We start from the raw sequence: 17217 nt of genomic DNA, 5'->3' as shown, positions 1-17217 counted from the left end.
GTTCTTTCTGGTAACTATCTTTAGCGAGTATTAAGTTCGTGCACGCAAAGTGTCGTATTTGTGTTGATTAAAATTAGCGGTATCACTGCTGAGTAATTAAAATGATTCCATGACGTTCGAGGCCTGTTTCGTATGCAAAGTACTTTATCTGTATTTGTACGAAATATTTGGTGGAAGAGTTGTGGAAAGTATTGTTAAGATTGTTGGATTTTCACTTGTGTCACTCTGTTCAATGGAAGCAGCGAACGTGTCCGGTGTGAAGGATGAGTAAAACGGTGCACTATGCGCTGGTTGCATTCTGGGAGAAGTCCGGATGCAAGATCGTGGCGGATTATCCAGCGATGGAGGATCCAGCGTGCAGGGCGATCGCGTTGAGCACGGTTGATGGGTTGAAGTCGGTGGAGAATGACAAAATCAGCCTCGATCGGGGCAAGTAAGCGGGCTAATCTCACTCCTGTAATTCAGTTTCATTGATTTCTTCTCGATTATGTATACTTAAGAATTATTTCGATTATTTTCAATCATTTTACTTGCGAGCTAATTTACGCGAATAGAAAAGCAGAGTATCCAGTTGAAATGTTGGAAATATGTGATAGTAGAAATAGAGGAATCTTGAAGAGCAAGAATTTACTACTACAATTAACATTTTCATTGATAATCAGTTCAATTGTCCATCCTTCGAAAAAATGGCAGTTTCTGGAGAACGCTCCTTGGAAATACCATTCTCCTGCAGATACACGGTGCACGTGCTGATTGGTGAACTGCACTACGCCTGTTTGACATCGAAGCCGGATAGTCCTTCGTCAGCAGCCAAGCTGGAATCCTATTCCCAGGTATTTCTGGAGAGGTTGCGAAGCGTTTACAGAGAACTACCCATCCTGGCAGACCTCTCGAGGGACCTGACCAACCTGGCGGTCATCGACCTCACGAAACCGTTGGCAAAGATAGTCGTACGTTGGACCGTTCGATCTTAGAACCTGTCGTTTCGATTATTAACGGGAATGTCAAAGGCTGAATTATTGAAACTTTCATATAGAATTCTCACTTTTCTAAATTTTCGTTCTTCCGGATTTCCAAATTTTAGAATTTTCAAAGCTTAGAGTTCCTGGAAGCCCAAATTTTAGAACTTTTAAGGCTTAGAATTCTCAAATTTTAGAATTTTCAATTTGCCAGATTGCCAAATTTTAGAATGTTCAAAGCTTAGAATTCTCACTTTCCCAGATTCCCAAATTTTACAATCTTCAAAGCTTAGAATTCTCACTTTCCCGGATTCCCAAGTTTAAGAATTTTCAAAGCTTCAAATCCTCACTTCGCCGAATTCCCAAACACCATCATTTTCAAAGCTTAGAATTTTCACTTTCCCGGACTCTCAAATTTTCCAATTCCCAATTTTTCCAATTTTCCCAATTCCCAATTTCCCCAATTCCCAATATCCCCAATTCCCAAATTCCAAACTCCTCCAAGCAAAAGAGTACAATCACAATTACAAAACTATCACCGTTGGATTATCGATTTCAGGACGAGTACAATCAAGAGGAGAGCAATGTCATCCCAATATTAGAGGGAGAACTGGCAGAAGTTCGAAAGGTCCTGATGGACGGTGTTCAAAAGTTGATCGACAGGGGCCAAAGGTTGGACGATCTCGTTCGAAAGACTCAGAGTTTGCAAATCATGGTAAATCCTTATTGAATTTCACTCCAAGACTTCAACTACCATTCCTCCTATCTTTTATCGAGTATCATTTAGTAACCCATATTCCGCGCTCGCGCGCTCTCATCAAACAGCCATAATTAGATCGCGAGAGCGTAAAGAATATTCATTGAAACTGTCGGCGATCAATAGGAGCTCGTGGTGTCCGCGAGTACGACCCCAGAGCGTTCCAATCATTTATTTCCCCGAGGGTGGTGCGTGTCGAGATTACGCTCTTTTATTTATACGCGCTGAAACGATACCGTTAATTGCGCCAGTATCGAGCACCGATTAACGGCGCGGGAACGCGTGCAACATACATACACACGTTACGCTTTCACTTTGTTCGTCGTATTTTATAATTAAAACTCTCTTTGATAACTTCCGTCTCTTTTCCACACACACACACACACACACACACACAATCGTTTCATTTCAAACATATTCCTATACAATTTACCCAATATAGACAACTTCGTTAAACACTAATAATTCATACGACGAGCAATTTATCACGCATATTTCTCTGCCTCTCTCTCTGCATACAGTCTCGTAAGGATTTCCGCGTGGTGACAAGAACGAGCAAGAAGAAAAAGAACGCGTTGGTGGCGACAATCGCAGCCTCTTTGATGTTCCTCTCCACGTCTCTCCTCGTCGTTCTACTCTACATAGGGATCGTCTGATCTTTCATACTACTCGATCCCGCAGAGAATCGTGGAAATGTACGAAAGAATAAATTATTTATTGGCTGTCACGACCATTTCTCACTTTCTCTCGTTTACCAACCGTTTCTTCTTATCTATCCACGAATAACAAAATTTCTCCGAAATAATTAGTCACACTGTATACATCTACGCACTGAACGTTAATTCTTATTGTCCGAACGTTCTTAACTACGTTCACACGTGGCGACGAACTTCCAGTAATTAGAGGAGCAATTTGAATTAATCGCGATAATTCGCGGACCGAAAAGTAGGTCTTCCAAAATGGCGTCTGTCCAGAAGCTTACACCAGATCACGTTGATCTCGAGGAGGAAATCAAGCTGAGAGATGATCTAGCTGAATCTACCAGACCTTTTTACTTTATCGCAGCGCGTAGAATACAGGTTAATGGTTCCCTGGAGAAAATTCGTGGCCGGTTTCTCTGGCCGATATTTCAACGGACGCGTGAAAAGATAACCTCGCGCGCGATAACCAGCCACTTCTGCGCGAGTTATCGGTGTTATCCGAGAGCAACGCGAGCCTCGCTAATAATAAAGCGTCCGGTGTCGTAACGGGGCTCGCTTTCGCGAGATATCGATTATTTAAGGTCAAGATCGCGACTCATCGATCCAACGAGTCCCCGTTGTTTTCGCTTTTCGGTGAATTCGAGGTGCGATACGAGACACGTGCCTTAAACTGCGTCTCGTTTCACGATCTTAAGAAATCCTTCGAAACCTTACTATAATTTTTATTTACTTTTTCGATCATTCCTTCTTCTCTATTCCAATGGCATTTTCGACTTCCTCAAGATTCGTGAAATTTCTGTCACAATTGTTAAAAAATTGAAAATAATCACGTTCGCAATAAATCCACACTCGATGAGAGACAACGTTATTATCTTCGATATGAACTTGTGAAAATTTCCCCAGGGTCGATCTCTCTTTTTTTTGTCTCTTCGAATTCTTTCTCGCCTCGAGTATACACATTGTGCGTTCGATTTCCATTGAAATTCAATTGCAACGCCGTTCTTCTGGCGGCACGGGTGTTTCAATTGCATTTCGGTTCGCCACTGTAGGCCTGGATGCGCGGCATCCTCACTCGAAACCATTTCCGGCTGTTGCACGAGAGCGCGGTCACTATTCAACGCCATTGGCGCGGTTATCTCATCCGGATCTTCGTCGATCGATACCTGGTTCAATGTGTCCATCAAATGTGGCGGGATTATTACGACGAGATGGCCACGAGGATCCAGGCATTCTGGCGGGGATACTGGATCAGGAAGACTGTCCTCGATATACAGAAGATGAGACGATGGTTGGAGCATGTGTACAAGAAGAACGCAGAAGCCGTGGACAATATGAAGAGGTTTGTCCACAAAATCGTATTTCAACCTCTTTTCAACACACACATTTTTCATTTCCATATCCACGAATATATATGTACATATATGATATACAAGGTGTTTCGGGATACGTGTACAATCTAACAAAATTAAGTCGAAAATCTAGAGTAAATTTGTAGGAACCTAGGGAAAAGTTTCAAGGGACCCAAACGGGAACCCGGAATTCTCGGATTAGCAAGCCGAGGCTTTGCGCACTACGCCAACTCCTCCCCTTCTATTGTCCCTTCGAGGTTTCCTATTTGGGTATGGAGGCCCTGATACTACTGTAGGGATGACCGAGCGTGAGTGCGTTGTTTGTATGAATGCGTTGTCTGTGTGAATGCGTGAGGGTCTATGACCGGAGGTGACAGGTCGAGTGTTTGGGATAGCGCGAAAGATATTGAACGAATGTTTAGTTTTAGTAATCAGGCGAGGAGTGCGTGAGTGCGTGTGTGCATGTATGCAAGATGACATTAGGGCGAATGCGAGGGAGCGAAAGGCAGTATGAATCCAGCGATTGATTGAGCGACATCCTTAGCGTAGCGATATGAACTATTAATAAATATTGTATAGAACAAAGTTCCGTTCGAGTTTACTATCCCTCCTCACATAAATCCCCTACACTACAAAATTTTCTCATAGGGGCTCAGTTTTTGAGAAAATTAAATTTAAAAATTCTGTCTTATAATAACGAATCACGAGATACGAGAGAAGAAGAATGTGATTTCTAACGAAACTGCATTTTGGTATCTTCCACGTAGCCTCTTTCACTAATTCTGAGACACCCTGAGTGATTTTTAGCTAGTAAAATTCACCTAATTAGTGATTTTTTCCCGAGTTATTCGCAAAACTCCTAAATGAAGCTACATACCTTCTTTCCGATGCATTTCTTTCTGTGTTCATCGAAATTTTCCCTCGTTAGATTCCAACGAGAGGAGATAGAGCGCATCCAAGCAGCGATGGAACGCGACTCGATGCAATGGATACTCTTCATTCTCTTCAAAGTAACGTCGAACAGCGAGATAAAAGGAGAAAAAAAGAAAGGTGACGATCTCTCGGTTGCAACACGTAGGAACGAAGTTTCCATTTGTTCAGCTTCATCATTTGCTGAGAACGAAGCAACGGCCAGGTGTGATAACCAGAATCGACAATACCCGCTTCACCCTGATCGAGGAGATGCTGAAATGCTTCGAGTACAGGCGTTACGTGCGTAGAAAGCGGATTTCGCCGGGGAAGAAGTGTCGGGATTGTCAAATTGACAGGAAACCAACGTTGCTCCTGCGGGGAACGTACTACGAGAGGTGCGAGAAAGCGATTCGGGAGATCGAGAGGAACGTGGAAACGGGAGTCGTGCCAATATTCAGAAGTACAGTACCAACACACTTCGTGTCTCGTTTCTCTCGGCCAATTTCAACCACCGCGTACCAATTCGACGCGATTCCAGGCGAGCCGTACGAGAAACACGAGAGAAACGTGCGGAAATTAAACCGGACGAATCAAGCGGCGTGCGAGAAAGTTGCAAAGACCAACGTCGAAACGAGAGAAGATCTACGCGACTTGAGAAAAGAATTTGCTTCCTGTTCAACGGCGAACGATCTCTACGAGCAGATCGAGAAAATGGATTGTCACCTGGACGAGCTTCGTTTCAACTGTCCTATCCATAATCCTCGATGTTCGAAATGAAACCTCCGGACAATCGAGAACGTGAGTATCACGGAAACGGTAGAATTACCGAAAAGTTACAACTTTATTCAAACTTTACATCGTACGCTAAATACAATACTACTACAACTGCTGATAAAGATACTACACTATATATACTATGTGCACGAAAGTCAGTTAAACGCGAGTTAGGCCTTGCAAGCGAGAGGAACATTGATGGGATGAGACATGGAGACGGTCTTCTGCGTGAGGTCAGGGTTCGCGCCTTTCTCGATTCTACGTTTCAGATTCAGAGCCGTGTCGCCCCTCTTCATACAGTGGAACTGGTAATTCTTCGACTTCATCTCGGTGGCGGAGCATCCGTTCGAGCAAGAGTACACCGGACGTGTAGAGAAGCAGATATTTTCGTCACTCTCGAGTACCTTGGTCTTGTACGCGCTGCAACGCTGATCGCCCTTCTTTTGCCCCTTGCTGTAGCCCCAGTTGTCCCATTCGGTGATCGCTCGTCCAGATTCCACTTCGTTGATCACGTTGCTCGGACGTTTCGTTAATGCTCGCACGCATTCGTTGCGGTCGATCGATTTCACAATCTGTAGAATTTCGTCCTCGCACTGGTCCTTGGTCAAAGCGTAGCTGGCGACGAATTGCTGAGGCTTCCTCAGCATGCAGTTCTTAGGGCTGGTGAAGTCGTTGGTCATGTCGCCGTCGAAGTTACCGCAGAGACCACGGATCGAGTTACGGAATTTGTCGAATGCCTACGGACGTATTCAAGTTTCTTGTTAATTAAAGGTAGAATTACGATAGAAGTAATCATTTTCACCGTTGCTCGCGAGTTTTTCGGCACAGTCTGTAATAGCGTGTGTACTGACAATTACCTTGATCATGATGCGCTTTCCATCGAAAGCGATGTCCACTTCGAACTGGTCGGAAACCAGACCCACGGCCTGATCACCAAGCTTGAAGATCTCGAAGATCACATCTTTGTCGCGTCTCTTCTGATAACTCCTGTCCTTGTTCACCTCTTGGCTCTGACCGTTCAGGAGAACCTGAATCATATTGCCTCTAGGCTGCAACAGTATCTCGTCCTTTCCAAGCATGATCTTCACTTCCTTGTGCCCGTCTTCCATCTCTCTGCTCAGAATGCTCACGCTGTCCTCTTCAGACACACGAAGCTTCATCTCGCGATTCTCTGGATTCACCTTCGGGTACGTGGTCATCACCACGTGCCAGCAGTTACCTAATCTCAGTGGGTACTCTTTGCCGTCGAAGGTTTCACCCCTGGTTACGTCCACGATACAGACAGCTAACGAAGAAAATTACTCGTGAGGTATGTCACACCCGAGTCAGTCTAAACGTTCTCCGATATACTCACGTTTGTACTCGTCGTAGATCAAGTTGGTCATGGCCGTGCTCTTGTCACCAGCCACCAGCAAGTCCGCCGCGTCAATTCCAAAATCGGACAGCTCGATATCGTTCGAACGAATGTCCATGATTGGTGTGTGAATTGTCATCGTAGCGGTTTCAAAGTTGTCGGAGAGTTTCGCCTTGATGTCGATATTCTTCTTGCCGGCGTTCTGTGGTTTCGTCAGGTCCACATCCACGTCCAGGATTTCCGAGCTTCCGATCTGACCAAGGATCAAGTTGCCTAGATTCTGCAGTTCCTCTGGGATGTTCTTGATGGAAATGTCGATCTTGTCCAGTATCATAGAAAACGCCGCGGCGGTCTGACAAGCTTTCAGGATCTTGTTGTCCTGTTCCATCTGCTTTTCGCACTCTTTCATCAAAAGAGAATCTTTGATCTTTTGTCTCAGCTGATCGCTCTGAACAGCCTTGCCCATGACGTTCAATTGCTTGCCGTTGGCGCAACTCTCTCCGTAGCGTAAGTCCACGTCGAATTCAGCTTTGGGTTTCGTTTGCATAGCCTGGTGGTAGGGGAACACGGAGTCTGGGGTAGTTTTACGTTGAATAGCAGTGCAGAGATCATTTTTGAAGCTAATCGCGGGAATGTCGGAATGCCAGTAGATCAAGGTTCGTGCCTTGCTCTCCATGTTGCTTGTAGACCTGGCGAAGGTGAAGACGTTGTTTGTTCTCCATTCACCTGGTGTGGCCAATTGCACGTCAACGACGTACGACTGCGCGGATTTCACTCCTTTGGCAGCTTCCTTCAAGTATTGATCCCTACGATCCTTGCTGTTCGCTGCCTTCGTAGACGGTTCCACGGCTTTAGCCATAGGTGTCCATTCTTCGGGTATTACAGCGTCAGACACCATGTCCATTGTGTCGTAGGCCACGGTGAACACCACCGGATCCTTCTGTTCGTCTCTCAAGTTCAGAGACAGGTCCATCTTGCAGTATTTATCGTCGTCCATTTTCCACAGGTTCCACATCTTCTCGATTACAGTCTCGGAGTTCGTTGTCCATAGATTTTCGTCCGATGTGTCAGCTTCCAGGTCCAGTTTCATGATATTATCATTTTTCAGATAACTATTCTTAACGACGTCGTCGGTGAGCACTTTGTGCGTATTCTTCTTCTCCTTTATCAGAGGACGCAGGCTCAAGATGTCGTGATTCGAGGTGTACGGGATCACGCTGTAGTGGATCAATCGGGCCTTCTCGTCCCCTTTCAACGGCCAGACCTTCAGTTGCACGCTGCGTTTAGGTATATTCACGTCCAGATCTATCTTGACCGGGGCGAACGCCTGGAAATTCACATCGACGCCGGCGATGAAGTGCTGGTGCTCAAACGGAGCGACGAATCCAACTCTTCCTTGGATCTTCTTCGCGTAGGTCAGACGCATGTTCGATTGACCGGTGAGCTGCTCGCCAGCTTTCAACTGGAGCTTTCCAGTTCCGCTGATCTTGTATAGAATAGGCACTCTGAAGGTGTAGACGAACGGTAGACCGGTCTCGGTAGGGAAACCGAGTGTCACGTCGTACGATTGTAGTTTGTTCATGTTCATGTATTTTTCGCCTTTCGACGACATTATGTATTGCGTCACCACTGAAACATTATCGAAAATAACGCGTTATTATACCATTAGCCTAGGAATGTACTATCATTCGGTTAAACGAAAGAATTCTCTTTCATTTTCGTTTGAAATTGTATTTCTAGACACTTACACGACGGTAGCCTGCGTATAGTTTCTCTATCGAAGGTAATGAACCCCGACCTGAACTTCGTGTTCATTTGCACGTTTCCTTCAAACGGGATAGGCTCGTCAGCGATTAGATTCAGCTCTTCGGCGATCCTCTCAGCTGCCAGTTTGACGGAAGACTCCATGTCGCCCGTGGTGAGGAAGTTCGACAGCCTAAGTGGTACCACGCTCGAGATCATCGCCATTAATACAGTGGGTGGTATTTTGAAGTCTCCGTAAATGGAGAACCAGCCAAGGTACATGGTACGAGGGATAAAGCTGTCGTCGCTACCGATATAATTGAAAATCAGATGAGAGATTATATTCTTGTCCTTGTTGATATTTTCAGTCATGTAGCTGTGAGAGAATTGTGAGCTGTAGTCGCGAGTGGTCAATAGACCGGAAGCTGCGCGTGCTTTCTGCGCCAGTTCTTGATATTGAGGGTCGATCAGTTTAGCGAGGCTGTTGATAGTCGATTTCACCGCCGAGTTTACGTGCATGTTCGTGTCTATGTTGGTGAACTGCGCCATGCGTTGCAGCATGTTCAACGGAGGGTTGGTCTTCATCAGTAGGAAGACAGCTGTGCAACGCACCTCGTGGCTCTCGGCTGTGTTCAGGTAGATCTTGTACAGAATTGAGCGAGCCAGTTTCGGCGAATTCTCGGCCAGGCTGCCTAAAGCAGCGACCATCAACGTTCTCTGGAACACTGTCACGGGTTCCTTCCCCTCGATGTAAGGTTCCAACACGGAGACAATCTTGGGGTGGCCAATTTTGCCCAGAGCTATGACGTACATCTGAATCCTACGGCTGTCGCGTTCCTTCACGACCTTCTTCAGCTCGCGTTCCAAGTGAGGGATGTACTCGTCCACGAGGGTTTGATCGTGTTTGGACGTGAGACGACCGAACGTGTGCACCGGGTAACGATTGTGAAGGCTCTTGGTGTTCACTTGCGATAGGCGAACCAGATCGGCGAACGATATCAAAGCTGCGGTGCTCAGATCTATGTCTTCTTTCACCGTTGGATTGGTGGCCAGTTCCTGAGAGACAGAGAATCCTTCATTCTCGGAGAATCTTATTTTCCTAGAAGCTACTTAAACGAGAATACTCACGAAAAGAACTTTGACGTATTCGGCAGTCGGTGTACGAGCAGTCTTCGGCAGCCTGTACAGGATGTCTTCGGCTTCGGAGACTGAAATCTCTTTCTTCTCGATCCAGTTCTTGATGATCAACAAGGCTGGTCCGGTTCCAGCTTGAGCGATCGCGTCTCTGAACACAGCCCAAGCGTTCTGCACGATAGCCTGCGACTTGTCGCTCGATTTCAGCTCGTTGGGAGAGAAGTGCATGGTATTCAGCATCTGGCTGATCTGTCTCCTGCTCATGGTGCGGATCAGGCTGCAAACGACCGTGAATTTGTCGAGGGTATCCTCGTTGGGCATGTTGCTCGGATCTTCCAATTCGTTGGCTATCTGGAAGACAAGCTCCTTGATCGCCTTTGTCACGTCAACCTCGCCAGACTTGCCGATGAATTTGCCCTGGTAGCCGATGAAATTAGGCAGCAGAGGATTCTGCGGAGCATCCTCCAACGTTGGTTTCGGTTGCCAGAACGTGTTCTCCTCGCTGCTAGAGATAGAGCTGCTGGACGAGCTGGCGGAAGCGGAAGAGACGCTTCGAAGGTTCTGCTCGTTCTTCACTTCCTTGTTCTTCACTTCCTCGCTCGAGCTGATCGAGCTGAGGCTGTCCGAGGTCAGTGTTTGCTTCGAATTCAGCGAGACTTTGTTGATTCTACGCTCGTCCACGTCTGAGAAAGGATTGTCGTAGACGTAGACCAGGTTACCGATAGATTCTAGATTGCTCGACGAGGACAAAGGCTTTTTGATCTTCTTCACGTCTCCGAGAGTCAGGTTCATCCTGCTCACAACCACTCCGTTCTGATAATCGTATAATCGCGGGCTGATGAACATCTTGCTGGTAGTCACCGAAGATTGAATGGTGAAAGTCTTCAGATCGCCAGAGATGATGACTCTACTCGTCGACGATTTCTGTAACCAAGAAGAGTCATTTTTCTCAACGAATCAAACGACGATACCAAACGATCCCAAATATTCCCAGCAATCTGAAAAAAGCTACACTCACCGAAAGGAACTTTCCATTGTCGTTGGATCCAGGCTCCCAATTGTTACTGCCAGAGATGCCGAAGTGATAATTCATCCTTTGATCGCACTTCTTGAAGTTCTTCGTTTTCATGATGTCAATGTGCTGTCCGTCGCCCTTCAACTGTGGCACAGGTACCAGTTCTGGCTTCATGTGAAGCTCGCGATCAGTCAAAGGTGTGACGTCGTAGAGAACCTCACATTTACCACCCACGGAGTCCTCCATGACTCTGAACGATCCGTAAGGCTCCTGGTCGTTGGGTACTTGGACATCCTTGCTCTTCACCACGTTCTCACCCTGACTATCCACCTGCAGCTGGCTAATTACACTCTTGAGCATGTTCACCTCCCAGGTGGGTATGTCGCGTTCGACGAGCACTTCCTTGATCACGCCGTGTTTCAGCCTGATCTCGAACGGCCTGCCGGACAGAGGCAGATCCTGGAGATCCAACATCTGATCGGAGATGTGAGATTCCCAGCCTTCCGGCAGAGAATTGTGAACACGAGCATATTGACACTTGGACAGTTTAGCTGTCAACGTTCGCTGGTCCTTTGCGTGCACCGTTAGCAGAGCCTTGATCAGGATACCGGTGTACTGGTCGGATAACTCCAAGCTCGTCAGCGTGCGACTTCGTACAAGGTAGGTGTACTCGTTGCCAACCTTCCAGCCATGATTGTAATCGGCTGACGCTATTCCCGCTGTGGAAACGCCAAGATTTCGTGGAGATTAGTTCGACGTGGTTCAGGTGTACCGACGAAGTTCCTTCAGTTCGAGGGGTGATGCGATTGTAGACGGTTTTTGGTCGTTTTTCGAGTCGAGAGAAATGAGAATTGAGAAATTTTTGACCGAGGCTTCTTTCGATATTTCAAAAGATACTCTAGAGTGAAAAATTGTAGAGGTGGGGACGGGGGAGGTAGAAATTCGGTTGAATTATTCACAGTTTCGCAGTGGGAATGATCGAGAAGCGAAGAAGATCGATGCGAGATGTGGGCGGTTTGTCTGACCACAACTTTCCACTTCCACTTACCAAGTACTATGAGCGATAGAGGTAGCCACATGTTGAACGCCGTAGCAAAGCAGCAGTGACGGTGCGTCGCGGCAGTTTTGCAACATTTATACACCCCGTTTAGCAAAGTCAGCAACAAAGTTGATCGATGGGGAGAGCTTCCTTGAACTTCAACAACCAAGACACGATATCTACGAACTTTTTCTCCCCTTTGGTCCCCTATCTCTCTCTACTCGCTATTGGAATTCGCTAGAATCCGTTCAAAAATGCACACACGACAACACGTGGGGTCAGGAGGTTCTCCAATATTTATAAATAATATTCGACAAAGTCTAAGCCGTAGCGTACCTTATCGTATCGCCTGTGCCGCTATTTCTAGAAAACGACGTTAATCTCGAATCTTCGTTCTACATACAATGGGGGATTCTCGGTTGAAACGAATAATAGAAAGATCGTAGGTTATCGTGAAAACCTTCGAATTAACGTGAACAAACAATCGTTGCTTGTTGTTCATCGGAGTCCTCGTTAAATGATTTCCAGAGAATGGAAAATTAATCGACGGAACTGCGTGTCGTACGTAAAAATAGTATTTATTAAAACAAGTATTAATACAATATCGATGTATTTGTTTCGTATTGAACTAATTATTTAACCTTAATTCGATCTTTTAATTTTAATCACATCTCTCTCTCTCTCTCTTCTTTTTCTTTTATTATATATACTATACATACAAGCACTGTTCTTCATTCTTAACAATAATCATACATCTCACGAACGGTAATACTTTAAACATATCGCATACAATTGTCGCGTTTCATAAATATGTATATATGCAGGTTTGCAGATTAAATTAATCGTTAATTAGCGCGTACGAGCAACGGCTTCCCGCTGGGACACGTGTTGTTTCCGGTCTCGACGTCCATTTGAGAGATCGTCGCCTTCAGAATCGTCCTGGTGTCTTCGTACTTCTGAAACCAGACAAATTCCACTCTCGACTATTCGTATCGATGCAAAGAACTTGAAATTTTCACGTAGACTTTTTGAAATCAAAGAAAAACACGTGTCTGTGTTATTTCTGTTAACAGGTTGGCCACCTGTGACCGGAGATTGTTTCCTCGATGGTCGTCAGATACCGGAGAGCCGCAAACGTTTAGAACAATTCAAATAAAATGAATATCGTCGACTAAGAATTTCGAACATCGTAGCAAACTGGACGTTATTTTCAATTTAAAAAATAGTAATAATGAAGCGTAATACAATACTATGCTCGGAACGATGAAAATTTTCTTCAGACAAAAAGAAGAGTCCTCGTAACGGTGTAATTGAGGAAATAATTCGGAACGTTCGCGATGATTCGAAAGAGTGACGATTAAACCAGGCACGTGCACAGCTGCTGATAAAACTGATGCACGCGCGTTACCTCTTCCCCTTATCGCGACCTTTTCGCGAAGTCAGAATTTCGCGTTTCATCCAGAGAAACAGACTGCACTTCGCGCGAAGTTACGACACTTCGATCTTCGCCGGTTACTGTCATACTTTCCCGATGCGTTGCGTTATTATCGCGTCGATTCGCCTTATCGTTAACCGTTGCGCAACAAGAGAAGCTTCTAATCTACCAACTTTAAATTTCACTTCACTTCGAATGCAAATTACTCTTCTAAATAGTGAACTGTACTTATAAAATTGCATAAATATTTTTTGAAATTTTTGTCTGCAACTATTGACATTTTCAGCGATCTCTGCGTTATTTTACGAGGATAAATAAATAAATTATCACCTCTTCGACGCCAATGTTCTTGTAAAATCATATAAATAATAGTATTTCTTTTTCTTCTCTTTTCGTTTCTAATTATCGGTATTTTCAGCGACGTTTGCGTTATTTAATGACGATAAATAAATAAATAATCACCTCCTCGACGTCAATGTCCACCTCTTCGAGGACCTCGTCCAAAGTGGACACCACATGATTGACATTTTCAATGGTGAACACCATAGGTGGCTTCAGTTTCAGGATATTGTCGTCTGGACCGTCGCTGCTTATGAGAATCTTCTTGTCCTTCATCCTCGAGACCACGTGCTTCGCTTCGGCTGTCGCTGGTATCCTCTTGACCTTATCGCGCACCAACTCGATACCAGCGAACAATCCAACACCGCGAACGTCACCGATGATCTTTCGCCGCTTCGCCAGCTTCCTCAGTTCCGTCATCAGATGTTTGCCGACGTTCAACGCGTTCTCTTGAAGATTTTCCCGCTCGATCACCTCCATCACGGCGTTCGCGATCGCGCAAGACACCGGATTCCCGCCGTACTGCGTTTCCACAAGAGAAAATTCGGACATAAGCGAGGGCCTTTCTTTTTCTTAAATTAGCTATTACTTTGGGTTGAAATTTAGGTAGAAAGAAATTGGGTTTGCAAGAGGATTCGCGATTGTGTAGATCATGGAGGGATCTTCCAGGTATCTCTGTTGTGGTTGTTCCTTTTTCAGTCTTTTCAAGGTATTTTTAATACTTTAAAGGACTAAAGGAATATTTTCAAAGGACTCTGAATGGACCATCGAATTGAAAATAATTAAAGATAGAAGACGACAACCGATACTATGATTGTGAAAAATTGACGACACTTTTCTCTTTTTTTCCTAATTTGTAAAATTTTGAGTGTCTCACCGTGTTGAAGTACTCTATTCCAGTGTCCTTGAAGCTGCCAGCAATGGCGGGGGTCGTAATAACCGCCGCCACGGGGTGTCCATTGCCCATAGGCTTCCCTACGGTCACAATATCCGGAATCACGTCTTCGCCGAACATTTGGAAGGCCCACATATGGCTGCCAACCCTTCCAAAGCCAACCTGAACCTCGTCCGCGATGCAAACACCACCGGCTTCTCTGACGTGTCTGTAATTTATCCAGATTAACAGATCTTCGCCGTTTTATTTCACAATTATCTCGTAATTATCTATACATCACTTAAAATAATTCGAGAAAATTCGATTATTTTACATATCGCATACTTGTGAATTCAGAATGACGAAAGAGATGGATATGTACCTGTACGCATTCCGGAAGTAATTGTGAGGCGGTAGAATTTGTCCACCGACAGACATCAAACTCTCCGCTATGTAAGCGCAAACACCTTTGCCTTGGTTCTTCAGGTTCTGGCAGATGTTCTTCACATCGTTGGCATACTTCACGCCGAGATCCTCGCCAGGGTGGTCAATTTCACGGTACAACCCTCGATAAACGTCGGGACAAGGTGCCTGGAAGCAGACGAAGCAGAGAAATTCGTTTAATAAAATCTTCCTAGTGGCTCCAAAGCTTCGCTGTCAACCAAAAATTCGCCATTTCGACATTGTGTACGTAAGTAGGTTGCACTTTATCTTTCGTAGAAAAAAGTATTGCTAAATTTGAAATTTCTTACCACGTGAACCCAGCTTTTCTTTCCAGGCCCGTTCGGCTTGTTGAACTTGTACGGCGATATATCGATCATCGAGGTCAAATGGCCGTGATAAGCACTAAAAGCAAGAAAGAAGAACGTTGATCGACAGCCACTTTTTCAGCCACCGCTGTTCTATCAAGCTCTCCCTCTCTCTAACTCTAAGAGTCGTCTTCAGACGTGTGATCCTCCCTTTGCAAACGACGTCGACGAGGGCGAAATCTAAATGAAACATAGCGTCTCTTCGTGGTTCCTGAAAATCTCATTTCATCTCTCTCTCTCCTCTTCGCGGTCACTGTTCGGCGAGATTGTGAAAAAGAAGATTCGAGGCATTTTACATTCGCGAGAAATGCCCTTTTCTCGATCCCGAGGAGACACGTATACACTTCCGACACTGTCACCTTCCAGTATCGATAATGAACAAGGCAAAGGGGAGTACAGGCTGCTACGAAAGCCACGTAAGATTACGTTATCAAAGGATGCAGCGTGGTTCACTTGTCAAGCGGATAGACGAATACACTAGTGGACACTAGGCCAGCGCAGCTGCAAACGTGAATATGATAGCGAATCGGTGGCGCGTGTTGGCGAAGATACTGTCGTGTGTAATTCATGTTCTCAAGTATCAAACTTTCATAGGTAAGTCTCCTTTCTTAGCTTCATTTCGTCTACGTTGGAATCCACAAATTTGCCATTTTTCTTCTTTACAAACTTTCTCGAGCTTCTCGAGTTTCGAAGAAATTCCGAATCCCTAAAATTCTCCAGTGTCTTACGTTTAATCTAAATCTCGAATTGGAATTTTTCAGATCTAGCAAAATCTGCTCTATTTATCAAACGCTAAGATTAGACGCGTAATCTTCGCGAATCGCGACGCGTATCCTCGCCAACTCGGCCACGCTTTTAACAACGTAATCTCACTTGTCACGTTCGAGCGAATTACTCTTGCGAAAGACCCCTTCGCCCTCCTTCGTTCACAACACACTCCTTCGATTCGCCACTTTTCTCATTGTCAACATTCATCTGGACGTTTCCATGGCGCGAGATGGGTCCCTCCTCGGCTCTATCAAGATAGAAAATCACGTACTGTGGCCTGCATTTTTCATTCACGTTGCTTCGTTCTCTTGTCGTGTGGCATACGTGTCACGTAGTGTCACCTAAAACGACAATAGCTTTACTGTGTGCGCGCGTGTCTGTGGTGACTTCACACGACGTCTCGCTCCTTAGTCTCTCTATCGCGACATCCAGGCCTGCATCCGGAATCATCTTCCAAGCGTATTTTCTCACTTTTTACCAGACGAGAATCGAACGGCTGTAAACAAGCAAAAAAGAAAACCCACACGATTAGTCCTGCTTTGTTGAGCACAAGGGGCCTGGCTGAGACTGACAGAGACTGATCATCGTAGCCTGAAATCATCGTGTTTTCCTTTTACGATTATAGAGATCGGCTTATACTCACTGAATATTTGCCGCGTGATCGAAAGGAGTAAACGAACGCTCCTTGATTAAAGAAGGATATTCTCTTTTCTTTTTTTTCTGTTTCCCTTCGGTTATCGAGGAACGCACGTTCAGTCGAGAAAGCCAAAAGCAGCGGTGTACGGTTTACTTTGAAAAATATTCCGACGATATTCCACTTAATTCCAAAATCATTTTTCCTTGTGACATTCGCCTAATCGAAATTACATCGAAATAGAAAAATACTAATATTCTTCATATTTCTCACGACGCTTCTTCCCTGGTATCCAAATATTTTTCAGAATAACCGTGCGTATTATTAAAACGACGACGATTTCGTTCTCTAAACGAACCTGAAATATCGCAAACATCGCACGAAAACATCTAAATATCCGCTACTAATCGCTAAATCCTCGTCGAAGAACGAAATCGTCGCGTCGGTATTTCCGGTCTCGTTTCCTCTCTCTCTTTCTTTTCGTCGGCAGCAGGTGAGTCTTTTGTGTCGCGACACGCATCGAACTCGATCACTTACTGATCCAGAGTGATGATATCCTTGTTCTTGGTGTGAGTCTCGGCGAGACGGAGCGCGAGATCGTTGGCCTCGCTGCCCGAGTTC

The 17217-nt window shown here is 45.2% G+C and overlaps 3 protein-coding genes across 3 annotated transcripts in view; 1 reads left to right on the top strand and 2 right to left on the bottom strand.

The window, feature by feature from the left end:
• The first annotated feature begins 263 nt into the window (after positions 1–263).
• On the top strand, positions 264–2372 carry LOC108578411. Its single transcript, XM_017941735.1, has 4 exons — positions 264–433; positions 734–950; positions 1519–1674; positions 2238–2372. Exons 1-4 carry the CDS (start codon positions 264–266, stop codon positions 2370–2372), a joined length of 678 nt encoding a protein of 225 aa, XP_017797224.1.
• Positions 2373–5543: 3171 nt separating this feature from the next.
• LOC108578418 (vitellogenin-like) lies at positions 5544–11809 on the bottom strand. Its single transcript, XM_017941743.1, has 7 exons — positions 11747–11809; positions 10702–11417; positions 9678–10607; positions 8555–9605; positions 6807–8435; positions 6310–6737; positions 5544–6189 (listed from the first exon to the last, which is right to left on the bottom strand). Exons 1-7 carry the CDS (start codon positions 11775–11777, stop codon positions 5623–5625), a joined length of 5352 nt encoding a protein of 1783 aa, XP_017797232.1. The 5' UTR covers positions 11778–11809; the 3' UTR covers positions 5544–5622.
• Positions 11810–12339: 530 nt separating this feature from the next.
• LOC108578446 (alanine--glyoxylate aminotransferase 2-like) overlaps positions 12340–17217 on the bottom strand; it is a 7883-nt gene continuing 3005 nt past the window's right edge. The window contains exons 5-10 of the mRNA XM_017941802.1: positions 17134–17217; positions 15138–15231; positions 14768–14976; positions 14389–14614; positions 13635–14033; positions 12340–12693 (exon numbers count right to left, since the gene is read on the bottom strand). The exon at positions 17134–17217 is cut by the window's right edge and continues 30 nt beyond it. Coding sequence (XP_017797291.1) covers positions 12583–12693; positions 13635–14033; positions 14389–14614; positions 14768–14976; positions 15138–15231; positions 17134–17217 — 1123 coding nt within the window. The 3' untranslated portion in view covers positions 12340–12582. The remainder of the gene's footprint in view (positions 12694–13634; positions 14034–14388; positions 14615–14767; positions 14977–15137; positions 15232–17133) is intronic.

Source organism: Habropoda laboriosa, unplaced genomic scaffold, assembly GCF_001263275.1.
Source record: "Habropoda laboriosa isolate 0110345459 unplaced genomic scaffold, ASM126327v1 scaffold5, whole genome shotgun sequence".
NCBI lineage: Eukaryota > Metazoa > Arthropoda > Insecta > Hymenoptera > Apidae > Habropoda > Habropoda laboriosa.
This window is presented reverse-complemented; position numbering and strand designations above follow the sequence as displayed.

Coding starts and splice junctions, on each gene's coding strand:
- LOC108578411 (XM_017941735.1), top strand. CDS start 264: ATGAGTAAAACGGTGCACTATGCGCTGGTTGCATTCTGGGAGAAGTCC. Junction 434..733: donor ATCAGCCTCGATCGGGGCAA/GTAAGCGGGCTA, acceptor ATTCTCCTGCAG/ATACACGGTGCACGTGCTGA. Junction 1,675..2,237: donor CTCAGAGTTTGCAAATCATG/GTAAATCCTTAT, acceptor CTCTGCATACAG/TCTCGTAAGGATTTCCGCGT.
- LOC108578418 (XM_017941743.1), bottom strand. CDS start 11,777: ATGTGGCTACCTCTATCGCTCATAGTACTTG. Junction 8,436..8,554: donor TATACGCAGGCTACCGTCGT/GTAAGTGTCTAG, acceptor ATAATGTTTCAG/TGGTGACGCAATACATAATG. Junction 6,190..6,309: donor GAAAGCGCATCATGATCAAG/GTAATTGTCAGT, acceptor ATACGTCCGTAG/GCATTCGACAAATTCCGTAA.